General features: G+C 50.6%; 4 protein-coding genes across 4 annotated transcripts; all 4 read left to right on the top strand.

Moving 5' to 3' along the window:
- Positions 1-3,997: 3,997 nt before the first annotated feature.
- Positions 3,998-4,534, top strand: LDX57_007698 (uncharacterized protein; the record flags this gene model as incomplete). The annotated part of the gene is made up of 1 exon (XM_046089415.1): positions 3,998-4,534. One exon carries the CDS (start codon positions 3,998-4,000, stop codon positions 4,532-4,534), a length of 537 nt encoding a protein of 178 aa, XP_045945385.1.
- A 7,346-nt stretch (positions 4,535-11,880) lies between these two features.
- Positions 11,881-13,647, top strand: MCD4_2 (Glycosyl phosphatidyl inositol anchor synthesis; the record flags this gene model as incomplete). Its single annotated transcript, XM_046089414.1, has 1 exon — positions 11,881-13,647. The coding sequence occupies one exon, from the start codon at positions 11,881-11,883 to the stop codon at positions 13,645-13,647; it is 1,767 nt and encodes a 588-aa protein (XP_045945384.1).
- A 498-nt stretch (positions 13,648-14,145) lies between these two features.
- Positions 14,146-15,126, top strand: MCD4_1 (Glycosyl phosphatidyl inositol anchor synthesis; the record flags this gene model as incomplete). The annotated part of the gene is made up of 1 exon (XM_046089413.1): positions 14,146-15,126. The coding sequence occupies one exon, from the start codon at positions 14,146-14,148 to the stop codon at positions 15,124-15,126; it is 981 nt and encodes a 326-aa protein (XP_045945383.1).
- Positions 15,127-17,780: 2,654 nt separating this feature from the next.
- farA (CeGAL family transcription factor) lies at positions 17,781-20,906 on the top strand (the record flags this gene model as incomplete). Its single annotated transcript, XM_046089412.1, has 8 exons — positions 17,781-17,846; positions 18,013-18,134; positions 18,203-18,924; positions 18,981-19,053; positions 19,106-19,534; positions 19,584-19,766; positions 19,824-20,804; positions 20,861-20,906. The coding sequence occupies 8 exons, from the start codon at positions 17,781-17,783 to the stop codon at positions 20,904-20,906; spliced, it is 2,622 nt and encodes an 873-aa protein (XP_045945382.1).
- Positions 20,907-21,286: the final 380 nt, after the last annotated feature.

The following is a 21,286-nucleotide window of genomic DNA, read 5'->3' as shown; positions in this document are numbered from 1 at the left end:
AGTAAACTAGGAGTCAAGGCAGGTCTTGGCTTCTTCATACATCAGATGATGAACGAGTACTAGTCCCCAGCACCACGAAGAGGTGTCTTGCCTTCGCTGGGGGTCTTAGAGGGCTGCTCTAAGAGGGCGTGGGCTGACCATACAACACGGGGCCCATGGCCTGAAGTGAAGCTCGCCTCCAAGGGCCGACACAGCTCGCCTCCAAGGGCCGTGCTGGTAAGAAACCTGGTCCTACCTCCTCAACACCGGGACACGACCGGCCTTATATAGCCTGTCTCTCCAGCGGACCCACCGCGACCAGCCGCGCAGATCCAACCTCCTTTACCAGATAATGGGTCTGTTCCCCGCAGCAAGGTGAGTATGGCCATAAAATGACCGTTTGACCGTCGGCAACACTGCCCTGGTATGATTAAAGCGAAGCGGGCAAGAACCCAATGTGACCATCCACTCCCGCCGGGAGGTTCACCATGACGGACTCGGAGGATGGAATCGGTGCGCTATGACGACGGGGTCTGGTCGTTTGAACGGAGATCTCGGGCAGCAATGTGGAGACGCAGGAAACCGACAAGGAACGCAATGCACTTTACAGCGTGCGGGAATGATCGGAAATCCTCAAGGTGAAGGAGCACAAACCCAACCATCACCATTCTCGCTCCGGGGAACACAGGGCTTGCGTGAAATGACAGTTGCGACGACACGACAAAAAAAGGGGCGGGTATAGGTGGGGGCGAGAAACGGGCAATCCATCGCATGCTCGGGTATCTGGCGCACGATTACCGTCAGCATGAGTAATTGAGCAAAAGTGGGCAAGAAACCCAGTAGGCTTGTCTTTGGGGCTTACGATCATCCCCGAGCAAAGCCTCTATGAAGCAACGAGTTGTCGAGATACTCAACGGGGCGGAAATGGACGTGGCTGGCAGATTGAACAAAAGTTCAGTAAGAGGAAGTGAGTTAGAGATGCGACGTGCGATCCCTCATTGCCTCATCACATGACTCCGCCACCTTCTCCCTCGCTATAACCTGACTTCCCCTTTTGTAGTCTCCCCACCACTATCCCGCGTGCTGGTGCTCCGGTCTCGATGGTCGTTTTCCTCTTTTCTGCTCTTAAAAAGCACCACCATGACGGGTGCATGTCCAGAAGCTGAACAGCTCATTTTTGAGGCCTGTGATTCCATTAGAGGTCAACAAATTAGTCGCATTTCCACGCGATTCGCCCATGATTTGAACGTGTCAGTACGCCGACTCCGGGTCCGCTTCAATCCGTTGATCTCGTTCGATTAGCCATCGACCAAGCAGACGACTTAATGAGGCACAAGAGTATGCAGTTAATCAGTGCATCGGGCGAGTCGATACAATGTTTATTTCGCCCACTGCGGGTATGACTGCAGACTGCGAACCAGATTTTAAAGAAAAACGCGACCGACGCAGAATCCACGTGAGAGGGTAAAAACAAGGTTTCTGGCTTCATCGGCCGACTTTCTGGTGGTTTATCATATACAAAACAAAAGCTGATAGAGAGAATCATCTGGAAGCAGAAGATTTAGGCGACACGATGCACGGGTTCCACCTACTTGACCATAGGCTCGAAAACATTAGACCAAGCAATGCGTAGGAATCCGATGAGACAGGATTACAACTCGGGCAAGCAAAAACAAAAGGCGATCACTGCGATCGTGACCCAACGTCAAATATCATGCACCAATGGACGCAAAAAGTCTTGCGCGAGGTACGTATTTGTTCCATGTTGGGCGATATAGCCCTTTTGGCCCGAGCGCCGCCAGGCCATCGGCTAACCTTGTGGAATTAGCGGCCCTTTCTAAAGCGGCGATTGGAACGCTCTGTCTCTGCGTGTGTTTAGCATCCCAAAATCCTGCCGACTGAACGGATGGTATTACCTCGAGGCGATAGGACTGCATACCATGGTGCCCGTGTTGGACCAAGAATTTCGAACCCATTTCAATGTCATCGTTGCGAGCACCATTGGCCCTATTCCATCGACTGCGGGTTAAGATCGCCTGCATCCGACATGCGGAGGTGCATCGACTACTCATCAAGCGTCGTGCCCTGCTGCAGAACTTACTCATCCACCGAGTTGCCGTTGCGTGGCTAAGTGGCCCGCAGTGTCGACAAGGGCTCAGATACTGGCGCATGCAGTTTGGCACGGTGTAGACACTGACTCGGACTTTCGTGTCGTCTGAACGCCAAGATTATCACTCTCGTGCTACAATGCCAATCCGCTGACTAGGTGCCTTGTAGCAGCCAGCACAGACATTAGCCATCCACATTCGACATATTTTTATCCTGCACGTTGGTCGGCCGTCAACCCCGTTCCTATCGCGCTTGAAACAGTACCAAGGCGGGCAGAATCCAAATGTTAAATTATAATGATAGTGGCTAAGCTAGTATACACAATCAACTCTTCTGGCCTGGATGGAACCCAGATAGACGATGGGACAAGGTCACCCCCCTCCAAAGTTGCACAGCAATGCAGAGAAGCTCGGTGTGAACGGAATACCACGGGCGGGTAGACACAAGAGCCCTCTACATCATATCATGCAAGGTCACTTTTGACAGGACATATGATATGTCCTTGCGAATGCAATGGTCTCATGAGTAAGTGTCCGTCTATTCCCCGTCTCCTGACTTGTTGGAAATGGCCATCATGAAGACAGCATGGCCGAAGATTCAGACGCGCGATAGGCTCGGGCCAAACGGGCTGTGCTAGCGAACTCATTGTTGAATATTGCTTTCCAGAACGTTGGGGGGCTGTGATGATGAGCCAACCTTGGAGATTGCCGGCTTCCGTGTATTGCATTTGTCTCTGGCAAGTTGGAGATGGGAATTATTCGTTGCTACGTGCTATCTCGCATCCAGCTTTTGGCAATGTCGCTGGCCCTGTGGCTGTGATTTTCACATACCATAAACTTTGCTATAGTCTGAAGATATGTTTTCTTGTTCGTTTCTAATTGCAGATAGTAAAAGCAAATCTCGGCATGCTGGCGGCGGCAGATATTCAGGGCGCAAGGACAGGGTTTATCATCATTCAAGCCAATGCAGGTGTCGCGGTATAAAGGATTGACCCAGAACGGAGAATAATCTGTGAGTCACTGATATTTCGCCATGGTTAGAATTATAAGCCAATCACATGTAACTTTGAAATAAGCGAAGGTGACAGCCATGCTTTATGGTAATTGCGCGGATAAATATCTTGTACGTTCTGGCAATAAGAACAGGGCCTATGGTGGCCTTCGAGTCCCACGATATTGAAAGTATACTGCAGGATTAATGTATCTGTTCTTTAGAACGGTTGCTCGCTCGAGAACCCGGGTCTGGGTTCCTATGAGTGAGGAGCCATATCCGAGGAAGCAGGCCGCTGTCCTCCGGGATTGCCATGATTCGGCGGAACCTATTCATCTATCCGAGGAGACTCTGTGGGAAGAGATCGCAAAATCATGGTGCATGTGTTATTTCATCCCGGCCGCTGACGCCGTTCAACTCGAATGCGACGAGTGCTTTAATCGCAAGATATATCGTGCATAGAGACATGTCTCCAGTGCCGTAGTGTAGAGCGAAAAGACACTGCGACCAACTTTACTTATTGGCTTGCCTAGGTCTTACTAACCGAAGGCGATTTTGGCTGACACGACTTCCCTTTTTGGCCGATGGAAGGCTCGTTGAGATTAACTAATGCCCTGGAACACCTGTTCTCTCTCTCCCAGTTGACCATCCGGATGAACAGCACTACAACCACCTGGGCAATTATACCCACAAATCCATTCTCCGGTATAGTCAGTGGTCTCACGACTCCAGCACTTTACCATGATTCTGACATACATATAAAGTCAAACCAGTTGCACCAGACAATAGGGGGCCATGAAATTTGTTTGATCTCCAAACCTCATCATATCCCAGTCCCAGAATAATGTCGCAGCGCGTTTTGCAACGTCAAGAGACGCCAGTCCTACTGCCTCCTCTTCAATCACTCTATCCAAGCATCATGCCAGGATATGCCGACAGCCCATCGGATTCCTCAAGTTCCGCTGCGGAATGCCCCTGTTGCGTATCGCCTCCCATCCCAGACCTAGCGACCCTCGCCGAAGCCATTCCAGACGGAGAACCTGGCACCCTGAGCCTTGTTACCCTGGAAGACCAGTTCCTGCGTACTGTAGTCAACCAGCCAGCAACTGAGTCCACCACCCAAGTCATATCCATTGTGCCGCGAGACCAACGGTCTTCTTCGTATTGGCCACTGGTGACCTTGCTCTGTCACCGGACGTTCGCTACATATGGGGACCAAACTAGCATCCGGAACTTCAGTGTTTCCTACCATACGAAGTTCGAGCCTGGCGATGTTTTGAGAGCAGTCTGCCGGAAGGTTACTCAAAGAAGACTGACCTGGCTTAAAGCCACAGTGACTCGAAACGACGTGCTGGCTGCCAACGCATCGGCTTTATACGATGAGATTCATCCTGAATCTGTGAACAATGAAGAGGCTCCGGAGATTAGAAACTCTGCAACTCAAAGTGACCATTAGCCATTCTGCCCAGCATACAATTGATATTCCTCTGAAGGAGTGGCACAACTGTAGTTGATACGTGGAGCTGTACTTAACGCAACCTTTCAGAATATTTCGATACTGCACATGGTTTGACCTTTAAGTTTGTGTATTATGGGGGATTTGCAGTCTCAGAAGAGTCCCCTTTACGGGTGAAGCTGGGCAGGCCCAGTTTGGCCGCTATGTAGTTGGTTTCGAGATTCCTTACGCTCTCGTTAGTCATCTTATTATACTGTACGGACCCTTCGTCAAATAGAGCTCCTTGTCGTCAGCATTGACTGCTTAGGCGGGATGTTAAAATATTATGCAGCAGGGGTTCTCTAATCTAACAAAGAAGATTTTCCTTGTATAGAGTGCCACCCATTCGCCCCGTTCTCAGAATATAGCTTGAGTCTAAATACCAAGACAAACACTGATCGCGCACACCTCCAAGCTTCCAACTTGTTATGTGTATATTCCCCGGCACTCACGCGAAACTATGACTGCTTTATGTTGCGTAGCTTCTGGCTCTTGCCTACAATACTGTCTTCGGATATTAGTACTGAGACTCGATTTCCGGAACGATATAGAATTGACAAAGCGTCTTGCTGATCTCAATATGAGGCAGAAACTTAATTTCCAGCAGCACTCAGTTGCTGACGGTTCCCTGATGTGAACGCTGGTTAATGCGGAAACCCGAATAGCTAACTGAAAGTAGGGAGCCCTTGCAAGCGGATGATAATGGGCCTGTTTATTTTGGAAGGTCGGAACGGATCGGTGAACCAAGGCCGATCACTCGGTGGGCCCCTGGCGAGCCAGAACTGCAACAAGGAATACCTCGGGTAAGAGTATACTGGAGCAAAGTACGCTAACAATATATCTGAGGGAAAAGCTGGCAAAAGGGGAAGAATCCCTAAATACTAACTACAATAGTCGGGTTATCTCGTCGTCGAAAAATGGTTAAGACATGCTACGGTTTCAGTTTGGCCAAGGTTTAAGATTAACTGTAGACGTCAACGTATTATTGGGGCTTAGAATCTGGGCATCTATGGAAGCTGAAAATTGGCGGTCAACGCTATGTGTAAGGACAACGCGTACACAAGAGGGGAGCTTCTGGTTCCGTCTCACAGTAGGTATAAAAGAATTATAGATTAACCGACCCCTCCGGAAACCTGCGGGATCGCGCCCTTAGCGCGATCCCGCCAGCCAAACGGCCAGACGGGCCATACGGCCAATTTTAATGCTTGAAGCTATTCAAACTCGAATATCTCAACGAATATTGAAGCTATTGAAATAAAAATAAATACAAATGAAACCTCTATTCCTCCGCTTTCCGACGCACTTTTCGAATTTTCTTTTGAATGATTCCTCGCTCCAAACACGCGTCAATAAGTTCGGGAAGCACTTGAGCATATTTTCGCTTCCACTTCTTTTTTTCATTGCTAATATCGATATTCATCTCTCGGCGCTTCATTGACTGCATAGAATGACTTGATACAACTCCTCCAGAGCGAAGACGACGTTTAGAAGCCTTTGCACGCTCTGCACGTTGTCTAGAGGGCTCTGTATAGCGTCGTATCTCTTCCTGCATGGTCTCTGCATACGAGACTAATTGAGTTGCTCCATTAATGATCTTATTCAGACCATCATGTAAGAATGAAGGCTCAATATCATGTAAATGAAGAATCTTATTCTGCAATATTTTGAAGCGCTCAACCGTTTTTGGTGTACTGCCAACTGACATGATATCATGACTGCTAGGCGTTGAAGGAGTTGCTGGCCGCGCAGGTTCAGCAAGATGATCAAGAACGATTGCTGGATTGAATGGCGATATTCCCGTTTCTTTGAAGCCATGCCGGATAGTCGTTTTCTTAAGAGTTTTGGTGCGAATCGTCGAAAGAGCATGTAAAAACTCATTTTTGTTGAAATGACCACATCCCGAATATGTTGCATTGAGTACTGCTTCGGAATGCCAGTGCTTCATTGCATGAAATACACCAACGTCAAGAGGCTGTAGAATATGGCTTGAATGAGGCGGAAGAAAGAATAGAATAATATTGTGATTCTCGCAGAATTCAACAAACTCTTTCTTACAATGAGATTCGAAGCCGTCACAAATAAGCAGTGTATATTGACCTTTTCGCTTATTTTTAATGTCACGCCAAAAGTTTTGAATCCATTGAAAGCCTAATTCATCTGTCATGAAGCCATTTTCGGACGTAGCGATATAGTATTGACCTTCAATAGTGGTGACGTCAAACCATCCTTGAATGATACTATTCCCGCGTAGAATAATGAGTGGCGGAGCGCTCCATCCACCGGTTGAAATAGCTTCAACTACCGTGATCGATTCTCGCTCGGAAGAGATACCAATATAAGGCTTATCTCCAGGAAGATCTCGAGTAACTACCCATTGATCTCTGCCCATTCCTATACGGAAGCCTGTCTCATCAAAGTTCCATATATCATCTTGTATAATCCCGTTGATTTCGATGACCTTTTTCAACGATTCAAACCAAGCAGCGATATTGGTTTTATCTTGAGCTTGTTTTCGCTCGATTTCAATTGCTCGAAAGCGTTGTTTTTTGTATTGAGGATGGCGTTGAAGCCAGCGTTGAAGCCAGTGTTCTCCTACTACCGGCGGAGGAGTTGTTGAATCGGTATGAGACCTTTTTAGAATGACATTGGCTGCATTCACGATCATTCGAGGCAATGGACGAACGAGATAGCCTTCTAAAGTGTTTAAATATTGACAGAGAGCTTTATCTTCCTCTGAATTCAACTTCAAGTTGGTGGGTGCTCGCTGAACAAGAGAGACTCTACCCTTCCATCTTGCATCGAGAGTTCGTCGATTGAGGTTAAATTCTCGCGCAGTTTTTGAGACATTCGGTTTTTTTTGATTGCGTAACGCGCTGATAGCTGCGAGGATTCTATCTTCAACTTCCTGATTGAATTTGGCCATGTTGTGGTGGAATAATGACGCGTTGAAGTAGGAGGGTGCAATTATTGAAGAAATTGGCCGTATGGCCCGTCTGGCCGTTTGGCTGGCGGGATCGCGCTAAGGGCGCGATCCCGCAGGTTTCCGGAGGGGTCGGTTAATAGATCGAGCATCATAGTTATATGTTTCATATCCATCCGTGACACTACGGATGTTGGGTATTGAATGGATAAAATATACCCGGGCATCTTTCGACAATCTCGGGTGAAAGGCTGGGCGGGCATTCTTTCCCCTCGATAATTTTGGTTTGAATTCAGTGTCTTATTGCCATATTCAATCATCACGCTAGTAAGGAAGGCCAACCATCCACGAAATCCGGTGAAATATCGTGCAAATAGTAATTCCTTTTAGAAACCCGAGTACACACACCCGATCAGACAAATGATATTTGCATTCATGACCTTATCAATGAGGCCAGGGGTGTCTGAACATTGGAAGGGGAATGGTACAGTATGAGCAACTGGGCAATTGCTGCTGCAAACCGATTTATTCGATGTAGTTTTGTTCCGTCAGTAAAGCAAAATATTCTGTATCGCGGTATGGGTTTGCCCGCAACACTAATAGTAGACCTTGTGGGGTGCAGAAACCTGAATGCACAAAACTGGATGTGAGCAAGAGTGGTGACCAGATACTAAGCGGTCAGATACAACTTAAATGACCTGGTTAACGTTAAATCACGACAGAGCGTGAATGAGCAGTCAAGTGGTCCAGTATCCAAAAATTCCTTTGGGAGCAGCGCATCCTATCGTTTCCCATTGCCCAGTCCGCTGGATTGGCTATTATGTGAAACTTCTCAATCTGTAACATACGGGTACATACAAGCCCCTTCAATACACGAAGTGTATGTCCCTGTGGCGCAGTGTATTGAAACAGTCCGGGAGACCGCACTTGTAATTGTATTACGCCAGCCAACACCCACGGTATAGCGAAATGTTTTCCCCTTACCTCGATGTCAGGAACGTTCAGGCATACACACTCACTAGAATGTGCAACTAGCCAAATGTTCTCATTCTTACATACAAGACGCTTTTACCGTTGCGTTACCAATCTGACAAAAGTTCATAGCCCCTATGTGCGTAATACCGTGATAGGCATAGGCTATAGCCCACATTCCACTCGTTTTTCCCGCGAACTTTACTCTTTACTCCTTGATACAAACTTCCCACAGAGCCTACTTATTCCATTTTGACACATGAACGATGCAGCTCTTCCTTCACAAGAAACTGCCAATATGCGTGACAAGAAGCAATCCTGCAACTGCGTCTCCCCCACAACGAGCATTGAGAATAGGCTAAAATAACACCATCTGCCTAGACTACAACTACTCCTATCTTCCGCTCAGTGTGCACAGTACTACTCCAGTAAGTCCGCGTGAGTTCTTTATGTCTATCAGCACCTACAGGAAAGCAGTATTGCTACAGTGGTTCCCGCAAACCGGCTCCCCGTAGTCTACAACGTCTATTACGGGGGCAATGAATGGCATTAACCGAAGAATAATGTCAGTAAACAATGCGGCTGATTGTGAAATATCAAGAGCACGAATAAGCAAGATCTTCCTCCCAGAACGTAGGATGTACTCACTGGCGCTGTACGTATGATGGGATCTAAACAGCCGGCGAGGAAGGACGAAAAGAAGAGTATGTCATGATGCAGCCAGCTTGTCACGGAAAACCTGCCAGTTGCGAGAGAATAGAAAGGGATAAAATCACAACCCCTGGGCCCTGAGGCCATAATAATTTCAACTAAGGTCCAGCCCAATCTGAAGCTCTCACTCAACCCATCGGTCCCACCTTGTCACCGAACCGAACCGTCTAATGTCGAAACGCGAGATCTTGTTTCCGCGTTTCGACCACGTATTCAACCAACACAGCCGGCCAATAACAGGTACATGTACCACATCTCTTCAGCTCGCTCAGTATTGTTCCCACCACCCGATGCCTGACGCAGTCGATGATATCGCTCTCTCTCTGTTTCACCTGCAAAGCCGAGGTCCCACCCAACGCCCTCCAGCATTGCCGCATTAGAGTTTCTTAAAATTCACCAGAAGGACTGTGTATGGCAGCATCAAACCCACAAATCCCTCCTACCAAATCTGCAGTGTTAGTTGGAGACCATCGACATCGTTTTCACTACAAGTCGTCGCAATTGAGCTCGAGAAGAAAGCAACGAAGCACTTGGCTAGTGGAAACGGCATCAGCAATGTACCCATGATCATGATCCTTGAATTCAGCATTGCCAGCTTTTGCGAGATTCCTAGCGGAAATGGGACCATATGTAGACAAGTGTTACCCGTCTCATCTGCAAGCTCACCATAGTTGCACCACGAACGCAACTAGGGGCAAGTACCAATCAGGGAAGAGGAAAAAGCGTAATAGCTCTTATCAGCGGAGCGCTGACGGAGTTGTGCAACACAGCGCAAAATTCTGCAGCCGCCAGATAAGGGAATGGCTAGGAAGCAAGCCCAGGCATAAATGCCTTCATTGGCCTCGCCGAGGCTCAAAGTCCCCCTGGTGAAGCGGTCCATGTAAGGTCTAGAAAACCTACATAGCGATAGTAGATACCTGAATATTGCCGTTAGGCACAACACGTCAGCGCATTAATTCAGGCAAGTCACCAACTAATTGGGGTTATGACGACACAAGGGGCCACAGGTTGCCGTTAAAGTAACCTCTTTGATTCAGAACACAGCTCCCAACTTGGAGCCACGGATACACCGGGCATTCTCCCGCACCGTCTATAAATTCTGTGAGAATGAACGAAACCAACAAAATGAAGATTCACCGCGTCTACTCTGATTACACTTACCTTGCGCAACAAACATCAAAGGCTTGTCCGAAACAAAGGCCCGTAACTGGTACCAGAAGCGACGACCAAGTAAAATACATCGAACCGCAAATCATCTTCCAACGTATTCCAAAAGACTTCTCTTTCGACAGGCCATTCATGAAGAAATTGAAAGTAACTGGGGGCTTTTCACTTGAGAGGGATTGACCGAGACTGCTAGATTGGAGCGCCCTTTGCGAGTTTAAATAGCCTCGATGCATTATCTTTCTGTTTCAGGGGTTTATTTTACAAATCAGTCAGTGGGTTCTGTTCAGGGACTTCGAGGTTCTGGAGACCAGCGAGGATCCCAAGAGCCAGTTTGGGCTTTCTAAGATCTACGATTCCTCTATACTATCATGCGTCGGCTATGATATCATTCAGTGATTTCCGTGCGAATATTTCGTATGACGTCTACTGACACATGTACTACGTATCGACTATCATGCCAGCAATTTCTACAGATTGCTTGGACAAGAAAGAATAGGGCTCCATGTAAGGAATTTAACCCGATTAGAATGAATCTGTTATGACTTTATACTGTAGTTAGCAAGCCTTCCAGGCCAGGATAGCCACAAATAATCAACACTACGTTCTTATTCTTTTAATCAGTATTATGCATTTTGATGGGGAAACATTGGCATGCCATTCTACCAGTAGGTATTCGGGATCAAAATTCAAAATATATCTATAATAGACTAGCGTTAATTGGTGTTCCGACAATCCCTTGACTCCTGGGATATCCAGGGCCGCTCCCATGAACATCTGGGCTTGTGTTGTCTTTCGACGGAGAAAGCCCAGAACAATGTTGGCCATGTTGGTGCAGCGCGATAGTACAGCATTTCCTCCTGGGGAAAAGGTCGTGGGCATCAGAAGGAAAAATAGCCTCCCTGATTCGTCATTTTCGTGATGGCAGTGCTGGGTTTTTTGGGGAGTGTGGCGGGCAAAAGTGAACTCGGAGTGGAGCAACGGGCAAGGGGGAGACCGCTAGTTGGGGTGCAGTTTATTGAGGTTACTCACTCAGGGCACTCAGTCTTCCGCTCACCCCGTGCTCAGTGATCGCCTCAGGCTGCTCAGGGCGTGCTCAGGGCGTGCTCAGGTCTACTCAGTGAGCAAAAAGCGGCGAGGGGTGAGCACTAAAACGGAAAGGGAAGGCTGTCGACCTGGCTAGAAAATCAAGTACGTATGTACCTAGAGTTGCACTCTGTGCCGCGTGGCTGACCGTAGTCCCCGGTCCGCATTGGGACGGCGGTGATTGGGCGGGTGGGACAGGCAGCTCCCAAGTTCCCCGGAGCCACGCAGGAAAACACGCAAGACTCCCCCGTGCTCCGTAGGGCCATCTTGCGACTCCAAGCGGTGGGACAATCCTGCCTGCCTACCTGTCCATCTGTTCTCTTCGTCATCCCCCCCTTTTCTTATGCTCCGTTAATTGTCCCATTCGCTTGGATTTCTTGTTTGCTCCGGCATTGGTCTCTCCCCTATCCAGTCGCCATTATACTCTGGAACTGGATTTCCTCCCAAGGAAATCATGGCGCGTCTCGGCCGCGTGGGTTTTCTTACCCTCGCGGTGGTATTCCACCTCATATATGCCTATTCAATCTTCGATATATACTTCGTCAGTCCGATCGTGAGTGGCATGAGGTCCTATCGAGTGGAGCGAGAACCCGATGCCGCAGCTCCAGCTCAACGTCTCTTCCTCTTCGTTGCCGATGGCTTGCGCGCCGATAAGGCATTCCAACCATTCCCCGATCCAGATGCCTCCCCGGAGGCCGAGAGCGACGACCCGATCTATCTAGCGCCTTTTATTCGATCCCGCGTCCTGTCCCACGGCACCTTTGGCATTTCGCACACCCGCGTGCCCACCGAATCGAGACCCGGCCACGTTGCGCTGATCGCCGGCCTCTACGAGGATGTGTCTGCCGTGACCACCGGATGGAAGCTGAACCCGGTCAATTTCGATAGCGTCTTCAATCGCAGTCGGCATACATGGAGTTGGGGCAGTCCGGATATCCTGGCCATGTTCCAAGAGGGGGGCGTTCCGGGAAGGATTGATGCGGAAATGTACAGCGAGTCGGTCGAGGACTTTACGTCGGATGCGACACAACTAGATATCTGGGTTTTTGATAAGGTCAAGGAACTCTTCGAATCCGCCAAGACCGATCCCGAATTGGATGCGCGGCTTCGCGACGATAAGCTTGTGTTCTTCCTACATCTCCTCGGTCTCGATACCACCGGCCACGGCTTCCGTCCCTACTCGAAGGAATACCTGCACAATGTCAAGGTTGTGGACAAGGGGGTACAGGAGATAACCAAGTTGGTGGAGGAATTCTACGCGGACGACAAGACGGCGTTTGTCTTCACTGCCGATCATGGCATGAGCGACTGGGGCAGCCACGGGGACGGTCATCCCGATAACACGCGAACACCTCTTGTTGCTTGGGGCTCCGGTGTCGCCAGCCCGAGATACACGCAGGATGGCTTTCCGTCGGGACACGAGGACGGCGTTTCGTCCGAATACGGACTCGACGAGATTCAGCGCCATGACGTCGCCCAGGCCGATGTTGCCGCGCTCATGGCCTACCTGGTCGGACTGGATTTCCCAACCAACTCCGTCGGTCAGTTGCCGTTGGACTATCTGGACGCAAGCCCCAAGGATAAGGCGCTCGCTTCCCTTGCAAACACGCAAGAAGTGTTGGAAATGTATCGCGTGAAGGAGGAGCAGAAAAGGGCCTCGGTGTTGCGGTATGTGCAATTCGAACCCCTCGCGGATGACGGCGAAACCTCCGTCGAGGATTATCTCGAGCAGATTAAGGCTCTGAATGCCAACGGTCTGTACCAGGAGTCTATTGACTTGTCCGCTTCGCTGTTGGTTACGGCATTGGAGGGGCTACGCTATCTACAGACCTATGACTGGCTTTTCCTGCGAACTATCATTTCTTTCGGCTACCTGGGCTGGATCGCGTATGCGTTGACAACGGTCATCGATCTCCATGTGTTGCATGGGACCTCCGATTCAAACCGGACCCTGGCGAGCACTATCTTCTTCTCATCCATCCTTGTCGCGCTCTACTCAGTGTTCTTGTACCAGGGATCTTCCTGGCGCTATTACTTCTACGGACTCTTCCCCGTCTACTTCTGGGAGGAAGTTTTTGCTCGTCGCAAAGCTTTGGTCGCAGGCCGACAGATTCTCCTGGGGCATATCCGTTCTGCCAGCGGTGTCCTTGGATTTGTTTTGCAGTCGCTTGCGTTTGTGGGTGTATTGGAGGCTCTGGTAAGTTGCGCTAGATTTTGCTGATCGAATAAATTGCTGACATCGCGCCTCTGATAGGTGCAATCCTATTTCCACCGCGAGATCTACACGGTTTGCTTTCTACTAGGAGCCTTTTGGCCCCTGTTCTACGGCCTCAAGGTTGTCAAAACGAACAAATTGCTTTCTGTCTCGTGGGCTATTGGCTGTGGATTGATGAGTACTTTTACCTTGCTGCCTGCCAATAAGGTGGAAGACATTAATACGATGTAAGTGAAACGAGTCGCGGAGGTGAAGTTGCCATATGTTTGATCGCTAATCCTGGGACGCGGTAGAACATACGGGGCATTGTTGATGTTCTTCACCGGCTTTCTGTATCTCCTGTTCGAAGACAGTATCTTGCGGCAAAGTAGAACTTCAGCACTGTCTGCCACTAGCTCCGGCTCGCGGACAATCATGGGCATTCAGGTACGAACAGACCCCTTCCCCCTGGGGCTTATTGCGGGGAGACACAGATCGATTTGCTGACCCTTTCCGTAGCTCGGCATGATCTTGCTTGCCCTTATCGTTACTCGGTCTAGTGCCACCTCTCTCCAGGCTAAGGAGGGTCTTCCCATGGGGAACCAGGTGGTTGGATGGATTGTGCTGGGTAAGTGCAGGATTAAGCGACCCGTGGGATTGGTGCTAACATCTCCGTGTCATCTATTAGTGTCCTCGCTTTCTCTACCGTTCTTCCACCGGCTCTACCCCAACAGCCACTACCTGCACCGATTGATGATTATCTTCCTCACCTTCTCTCCGACCTTTATCATTTTGACCATCTCTTACGAGGGTCTGTTCTACTTCGTCTTCTGCATGACCCTGATCACATGGGTTCGGCTGGAACATGCCGTTTACGAGACCACCGCCGCGCCTCCTGCCAAGGAGCAGGGGCCAGGCAAAGAGCCGGAGGTGTCTAAGAAGCCTGGTACGGAATCCACAGCCATCGTGCAGGGCCAAGCCTACCCATACCGGGCCCTTAGCCTGTCCGACGCGCGCGTGGCCCTCTTTTTCTTCTTCCTTCTCCAATCCGCCTTCTTCAGTACGGGCAACATCGCGTCCATCTCCTCGTTCTCGTTGGACAGTGTCAACCGGCTCATTCCGATCTTCAACCCGTTCAGCCAGGGGGCGTTGTTGATCTTGAAGCTGCTGATTCCGTTTGCGATCATCAGTGCCAACCTTGGCATCCTTAACCGCCGACTGGAAGTAGCGCCCAGCGCACTTTTCATGGTGGTGATGTCCATCTCGGACGTCATGACGCTGAACTTCTTTTACATGGTGCGCGACGAGGGGTCCTGGCTGGACATTGGCACGACGATCAGTCACTTCTGCATCGCCAGCTTCCTATGCACTTTTGTGGCAGGACTAGAGTTCCTAAGCGAGGCCTTTATCAGCGGAGTACATTTCGGTCGGAACGCTGTCAACGGCACCGCGGAGGGTGCTTCCCCTGGAAAGACTGACGGGGTGAATGAGAAAAAGGCCCGGTAGGCAGGCCTTGGTTTGAATAGATCGTATATTAGCCTCCCACCATGACCGAATTTCGGACGAGTCGTGGGGCGGGCAGCCATAATGAAATGTATGTATATGTGTGATATAGAATTGCTAGTTGCATTGGAATAATAGTCTAGTCTACGGCTGAAGAAGTGAGATCGGAGGCGAGTGAAGTACGCCGGTGTATATGCATGGACATGCATCTGGACAAGGAGAAAATCCCGCGAAGGGCGATCATTGACAGACTTGTCGGACGCTCAGGCAGAAGCATGTACCCAGATTGTGTGTGTTTATTATACAATATTGCTAATAATTTTTACAGTACATTTTATTTATAGCAGGTGGTGCACAGCAGATTTGATGTTTTACCGAGGCATCACGAGCTTCCCGCATGACGTTTCGCAAGCTTCCAGAGTTACCTCCCCCAGAAGAGACGCTGCCAATGCGGGGAACCTACCACGCGGATCCTCGCTCCCTTAGACTGACGGTTAGTGTTAGTATTAGTGTTATCAAGTTATTATTCGCCGCCCAGGCACAGAAGCAAAGCACAGGAATCGCCGGCGGTGGCTGCGACTGACGTTCGGGTGCGGGGGAAAAACAGGCCTAAAACCCGGAGGGGAATGGATTGCGAGTTGTCCGACTTGGCTGATAGGTTCTCTGTCTCCTTCTTTCTCCGTCATGAATCCTTACTTACTGACTTACGGTGTGCTTACTTACTGGCTGACTGACTTTACGAGTACTTCTGACTGGGACGTGTCCCGTGAGTTCCCGCGTGGCACCAGCGTCGTCGGAGAAAAGTCCCCAGAATTGGACCAGTCAGATGCTTGAGATGAGAAGGATGTCTCGTCGTATGCATCCCGAGCACAAAGAAGTGAAGAGCGAATCCGGGGTTCAGATGCAGTAAACGGTGACCACGAGGAGCCCGGGGATCATACTTCGTCCTAGTCCGTGGTCGAGGACTAGTCGATCCAGACTCCCGACCAAAGGACTAGAGAGGAAGGACTACTCCGAAAAGAGTCATAAGAGGACCTTCGAGGCGAGCCCAAGCTAACTTGCTCAGTAACTAGCAGGAAACCTAAGTGAGTTTGCTGAGTTCCTCGCGCGCCCACAGATTTGGGACGAAAGTTCCGCCGACCTAAAAACTAGACCGTCTCTCGCTGGTGCTTGCGGATCTACGATCGCAGAGGGTTTCAGGTCGAAAGTCCAGATGACTTGGACTTGGATCTGATCTCCCGAGAACCAACTGCCTACGTGTTTGAGATAGATTGTTCCCCGTCGTGAAAATAGCGACGGCATGCGCGCCTGGTACCCTACCCACGGAGCACATTCCTGATGGAAATAAGGGCAACATAATTGGGGGCGCATAAAGCCCAACGGACGAGTGGATTCGGATCAACCGGGTCCACCGGTGGAGAACCGGCGACCAGCACTGGAGGTGGAAATGCCAGGGGGTGCCTCCTCAGACGATATCCTCCCCGAGTGATATTAAGGACCAAAGTGCCGCGAAGGAGATGGAAGCAAGCAACGGACGCGGCCGGGATGAGGACGCCGTGCAGGAGGCTTTCATGTAATATAGCAGTTGTACTGTAGACTTGTAGTAGAGTGCTTCCTGGAGAGTACGGCGGAGGACCGTACAGAGCACGGAGTCCCTAGCAAGAACAAGAAAAAGGCAACAACTGAACGACGACCTCAGCACGATTTATAAACCGTTTGGACCCTTTCTGGCGAGGCTGGACCGGGATTCCAGTCAAAGTCAAGGCTTCTTCTCCACCAAGACGATCCTCTTCGTTGATAATATTAACTGTTAAGCTGTTAACTACTATTGCCACTCCCCGCCGACCTGTTCCTGAGAGCCCTGACGCCGTCGTTATCGTTGGATCTGCCCGGCGTATTTTCACCCTCGCAACTCCTCTTCCCTTTCTCTTCATTTCCATTCTTCCCTTTGCTTCTCCGCCAACTTTCCTCGTGCCTGCACTTGACTATTCCCCTCAATTCCTATCTTTGTTTTCTGGGATTTTTGCGTTTTTTTAAATTCACTCTTCTGGGTTTGAACTTCATCACTCCCTACCACTCAACTCCCCCACTTACTCCCATTCCCGGACCCTTTAACCCGCCCTCTTCGATCGCTCCGGACGTTATTTACATCGCGTTTCTCTGGATGGATACCTTTTGGCCATGAGCACAGCAGGAGACATTCACACCGACTCTACGAATTCCAGACCCAGCCCAGCGCCGAGTGCTGCGGGCTCGACGGGCACTTCCGGCATTACCGTGCGTACTGGAGCAAACGGACAGATGAGTTTCAGAAGGTGTGTTGATAATTCCGAGCGAGAGATAGACAGGAAAAGAAGAGAGAAGGCTGCGCTGGTGGTGGAAGAGGAGGAGGAGAACAGTTGGTCGCGGGGTTCTCAGTCGAGGCCTGAAGCCCAGAGGCGCACACCTTGCGTGTTCTGACGGGAAGGCGGATTCGGAATCCAAACAAATTCAATCGGGATTTAAGTGTCAACTTATAAATGCTAATCGTTGTTTTATCTAATCTAGACAACGTGCGTCGCGCGCTTGTGAGGTACGTTTCTCCTTTTTTTTGGTGTCCTGAGGTGGACGCGACGGCGAGAAGCCTCGGCACCTCGGCCCATCCGTTCGTGCAGCTCATGCGATCGATGAGTGATGCTAACTGCTGTCTGGATTGCGTGGTGCAGACCTGCCATGCTCGAAAAGTAAGTGTTTTCTTATCATTGTTATATCGTATGATTGTTTTATCTTATTTATTTATTCTTGTGTTCCCTTATTGTTGATCTTTTTGATCCTTCTCCTCGGTCGCTTCCAAGACTTTTCCCGCCGGTCGCATCGATCCCATCACTGACCATCATCGCCTTCACACAGGTACGTTGCGATGCTGCCAGTTTAGGTGTTCCCTGCACCAACTGCGTAGCCTTTTCGATTGAATGTAAAATTCCCACGCCGAAACGCAAGAAGAATCAGACAAAACCGAAGGAGGTTGACGGGTATGTGTCATGGCCTCGAAGAAACGCGACCGGTCGAACTCAGGCTGACGATGTGTGCTTGGATACAGAAGCGAAGAGCGCAGCGAACAACCCGAACCGAAACAGGAGACGCCGGCGAGAGATAGCGGCAAGGATGCTTTTGGGTACCGGAACAATCAAATCGTCGACGGCATGCCTTCTCAGGCCGTATCGGAAACGGAGGCCGTGCAAGAGGCACATCTCAACAACGCCTACGCCCAGTTTATGAAGCCCAAGTTCGCGCGGGCCCCGATTAAGGAAGCCGGTCGCGTCGCCTATCTAGGCGAGTCGTCGAATCTGTCGCTCTTGGTGCAGGATCGCCATGGGACCACGGACGTGGTGCATTACCCTCTGCCGCCCAATATCCGGGGGTCACGATCACGAGTCACCGAACTCGATAACTTGGAGTTGGACATTCTGCACCAACGCGGTGCCTTCCTGCTGCCGCCGAAACCGCTGTGCGACGAGTTGGTAGACGCATACTTCCAATGGGTGGCGCCCGTGGTTCCCATCGTCAATCGCAGTCGCTTCATGCGGCATTATCGCGATCCCAAAAATCCGCCCTCGCTGCTGCTTCTGCAGGCAATCCTCCTCGCGGGGTCCAGGGTCTGCACGAATCCCCAGCTGATGGATGCAAACGGGTCGACGACCCCGGCCGCCATGACCTTCTACAAGCGAGCCAAGGCGCTGTATGACGCCAATTACGAAGACGACCGCGTTACTATCGTTCAGGCCCTGGTTCTCCTGGGCTGGTACTGGGAAGGCCCTGAAGGTGTGTTTCGAATTCATCACTACTTATGCAATCAGATGAATGTTGACATGATCCAGATGTTACCAAAAACGTCTTCTACTGGACCCGAGTGGCGATGGTTGTCGCACAGGGTTCAGGAATGCACCGAAGGTATGATCCCTCTTAGGGTTGAGATCGTGAAATCTAGATCTAACTGATGTAGCGTGGAATCCTCGCAACTTACGAAGCCGGATAAAAGGCTATGGAAACGAATTTGGTGGACATTGTTCACTAGAGACCGGTCCGTAGCAGTGGCGCTGGGACGGCCGATTGGCATCAATACGGACGACTCGGACGTGGGAATGTTGACGGAGGATGACTTTATCGAAGACGAGATCGATATTGCGGCCGAATATCCGCCCGACCCCGTTCACGTGCAGTTCTTCCTGCAATACGTCAAGCTTTGCGAGATCATGGGTCTCGTTCTGTCGCAGCAGTACTCGGTGGCATCGAAATCGAGACGCATGAACGCCATGGATCTGACCCATTCCGATATGGCTCTGGCGGATTGGCTGCAGAATTGTCCCAAGGAGGTGTGTTGGCAAAGACAGCGACATCACTTCTGGGCCGCTCTTCTGCACGCGAACTACTAGTAAGTTGGAATCTCGCATGTCGATGCAACGCCTACTGACCCAATTTAGCACGACGCTCTGTCTTTTGCATCGAGCCCACATGCCCCCGGCTTCTTCGGTGCCGAGTAGTTATCGGGTCGAAGAGATGGCGTATCCGTCGCGTACCATTGCTTTCCAAGCTGCCGGAATGATTACTTCGATCGTCGAAAACCTGCAGAATCACCGAGAGATGCGATATACCCCGGCCTTCATGTGAGTGTGATCTATGCCTTGCACACCGATGACCAGACCTGCTGACTCGATGAACAGTGTCTATAGTTTGTTCTCGGCTCTGATTATGCACGTCTATCAAATGCGATCTTCCGTCCCCTCCGTGGTGGCAACGTGTCAGGAGAGAATCAACATCTGCATGCAAGCGCTGAAGGACGTTTCTAAATCCTGGCTGGTGGCCAAGATGGTTCATACTCTGTTCGAATCCATTCTCGGGAACAAGGTACTGGAGGAACGTCTCCAGAAGGCTGCGGGCAGAAGACATCAGCGAGTGCGACCTGACGGCACCAGCCAGCCGCAACCTGTTAGGAGGCCCGATCCGCCGAAGCGCAAATTTGACGATATGGACCTGGGACTGCCGAACGGAGGGCCCACGCCTCCCGTCTCGTACGAGCGGTCTCGCCCGCAGACCCCGGCGCTCACTCCGTCCAGAGAGATGGGCCAGCCCGGCTTGACGGTGCCCCAGGGGTCGCCCACGGCGCCGCGCGAAGGCAATTCTCGCAGCAACACCCGACCGACCACGCCGTTCAATGCGCAGTTCTCCCTCCCTGCCACGCCACCCGACCTCTTCCTCGTCACGCGTACCTCGCCCAACCTGTCCCCTTCGCTCTGGGAGAACTTCCAGCCGGACCAGCTGTTCCCCGACGGCACCGCCATCTTCCCGGAATTGACGTCGCCGCAGACCAACACTGTGGACCCGCAGCTCCATATGCAGCCGCATCTCCAGCAGCCGCAGGCCATGGACCAACGGTCTATGATGTCGCAGCCTCCGCTGCCGTCGCGGAGCCTGTCCGGGGCGCAGGGAAGTCCGGAGATTCTTTCGAACATGCCGCCGGGGATTGGCTTACAGAGTCAACAACCGCAGATGTTTGGGCTGGAGAACCAGCACACGTGGCCGATGCAGGGGCTCGATGCTCCCATCAGCGGGGCCCCAATTGATGCAGCTAGCCAGGATGACAACTGGAGCAGCAGCTCTCGCAGCGGGCCTACAGCGCCGACCACACTGAACGTTGAAGATTGGTACGTATTCATAGTCAAGAAATACTGTTCCAAAGATGTCCTAACTGTCTCGATAGGTTCCAATTCTTCGGCATCAACGGCACATTTGAAATGCCGACCTAATGCTCGGTCGCATGCGTTCTTCACGACTGTTACAACAGAGGCTTATTGCGTTATATTCTTATTCCATTGATATTATACGCTGCTCAGTCCCATCTGCGAGGAAAGGCGTTTGGATTGCAATTGTGTTATTTTTACTGTTGTATACCTGGTTGGGTTTAATTTGTGTTGATTGACTTGGTCTGAGGGGGTATTTGCTGCATAGTTATGGTGACGATCTCAAGTTCAGATGTTCAGATGAAGGGATGGGTTCTACGTGGATGAGTTGGAGAAAACCGCCCAGCACTGCTGACGGGCGTCTGCATATTGATAGGGAGGATGCTGAATGGTTGGTTTGTACATAAGAGAAAGTAGTGGAATGATCCAGCACTGGAATTGATGTC

This window comes from Aspergillus melleus, assembly GCF_016097325.1.
Source record: "Aspergillus melleus strain CBS 546.65 chromosome Unknown contig4, whole genome shotgun sequence".
Classification (NCBI taxonomy): Eukaryota; Fungi; Ascomycota; class Eurotiomycetes; order Eurotiales; family Aspergillaceae; genus Aspergillus; species Aspergillus melleus.
The sequence above is the reverse complement of the archived record's forward strand: the minus strand, read 5'-3'. Positions and strand labels throughout refer to the sequence as shown.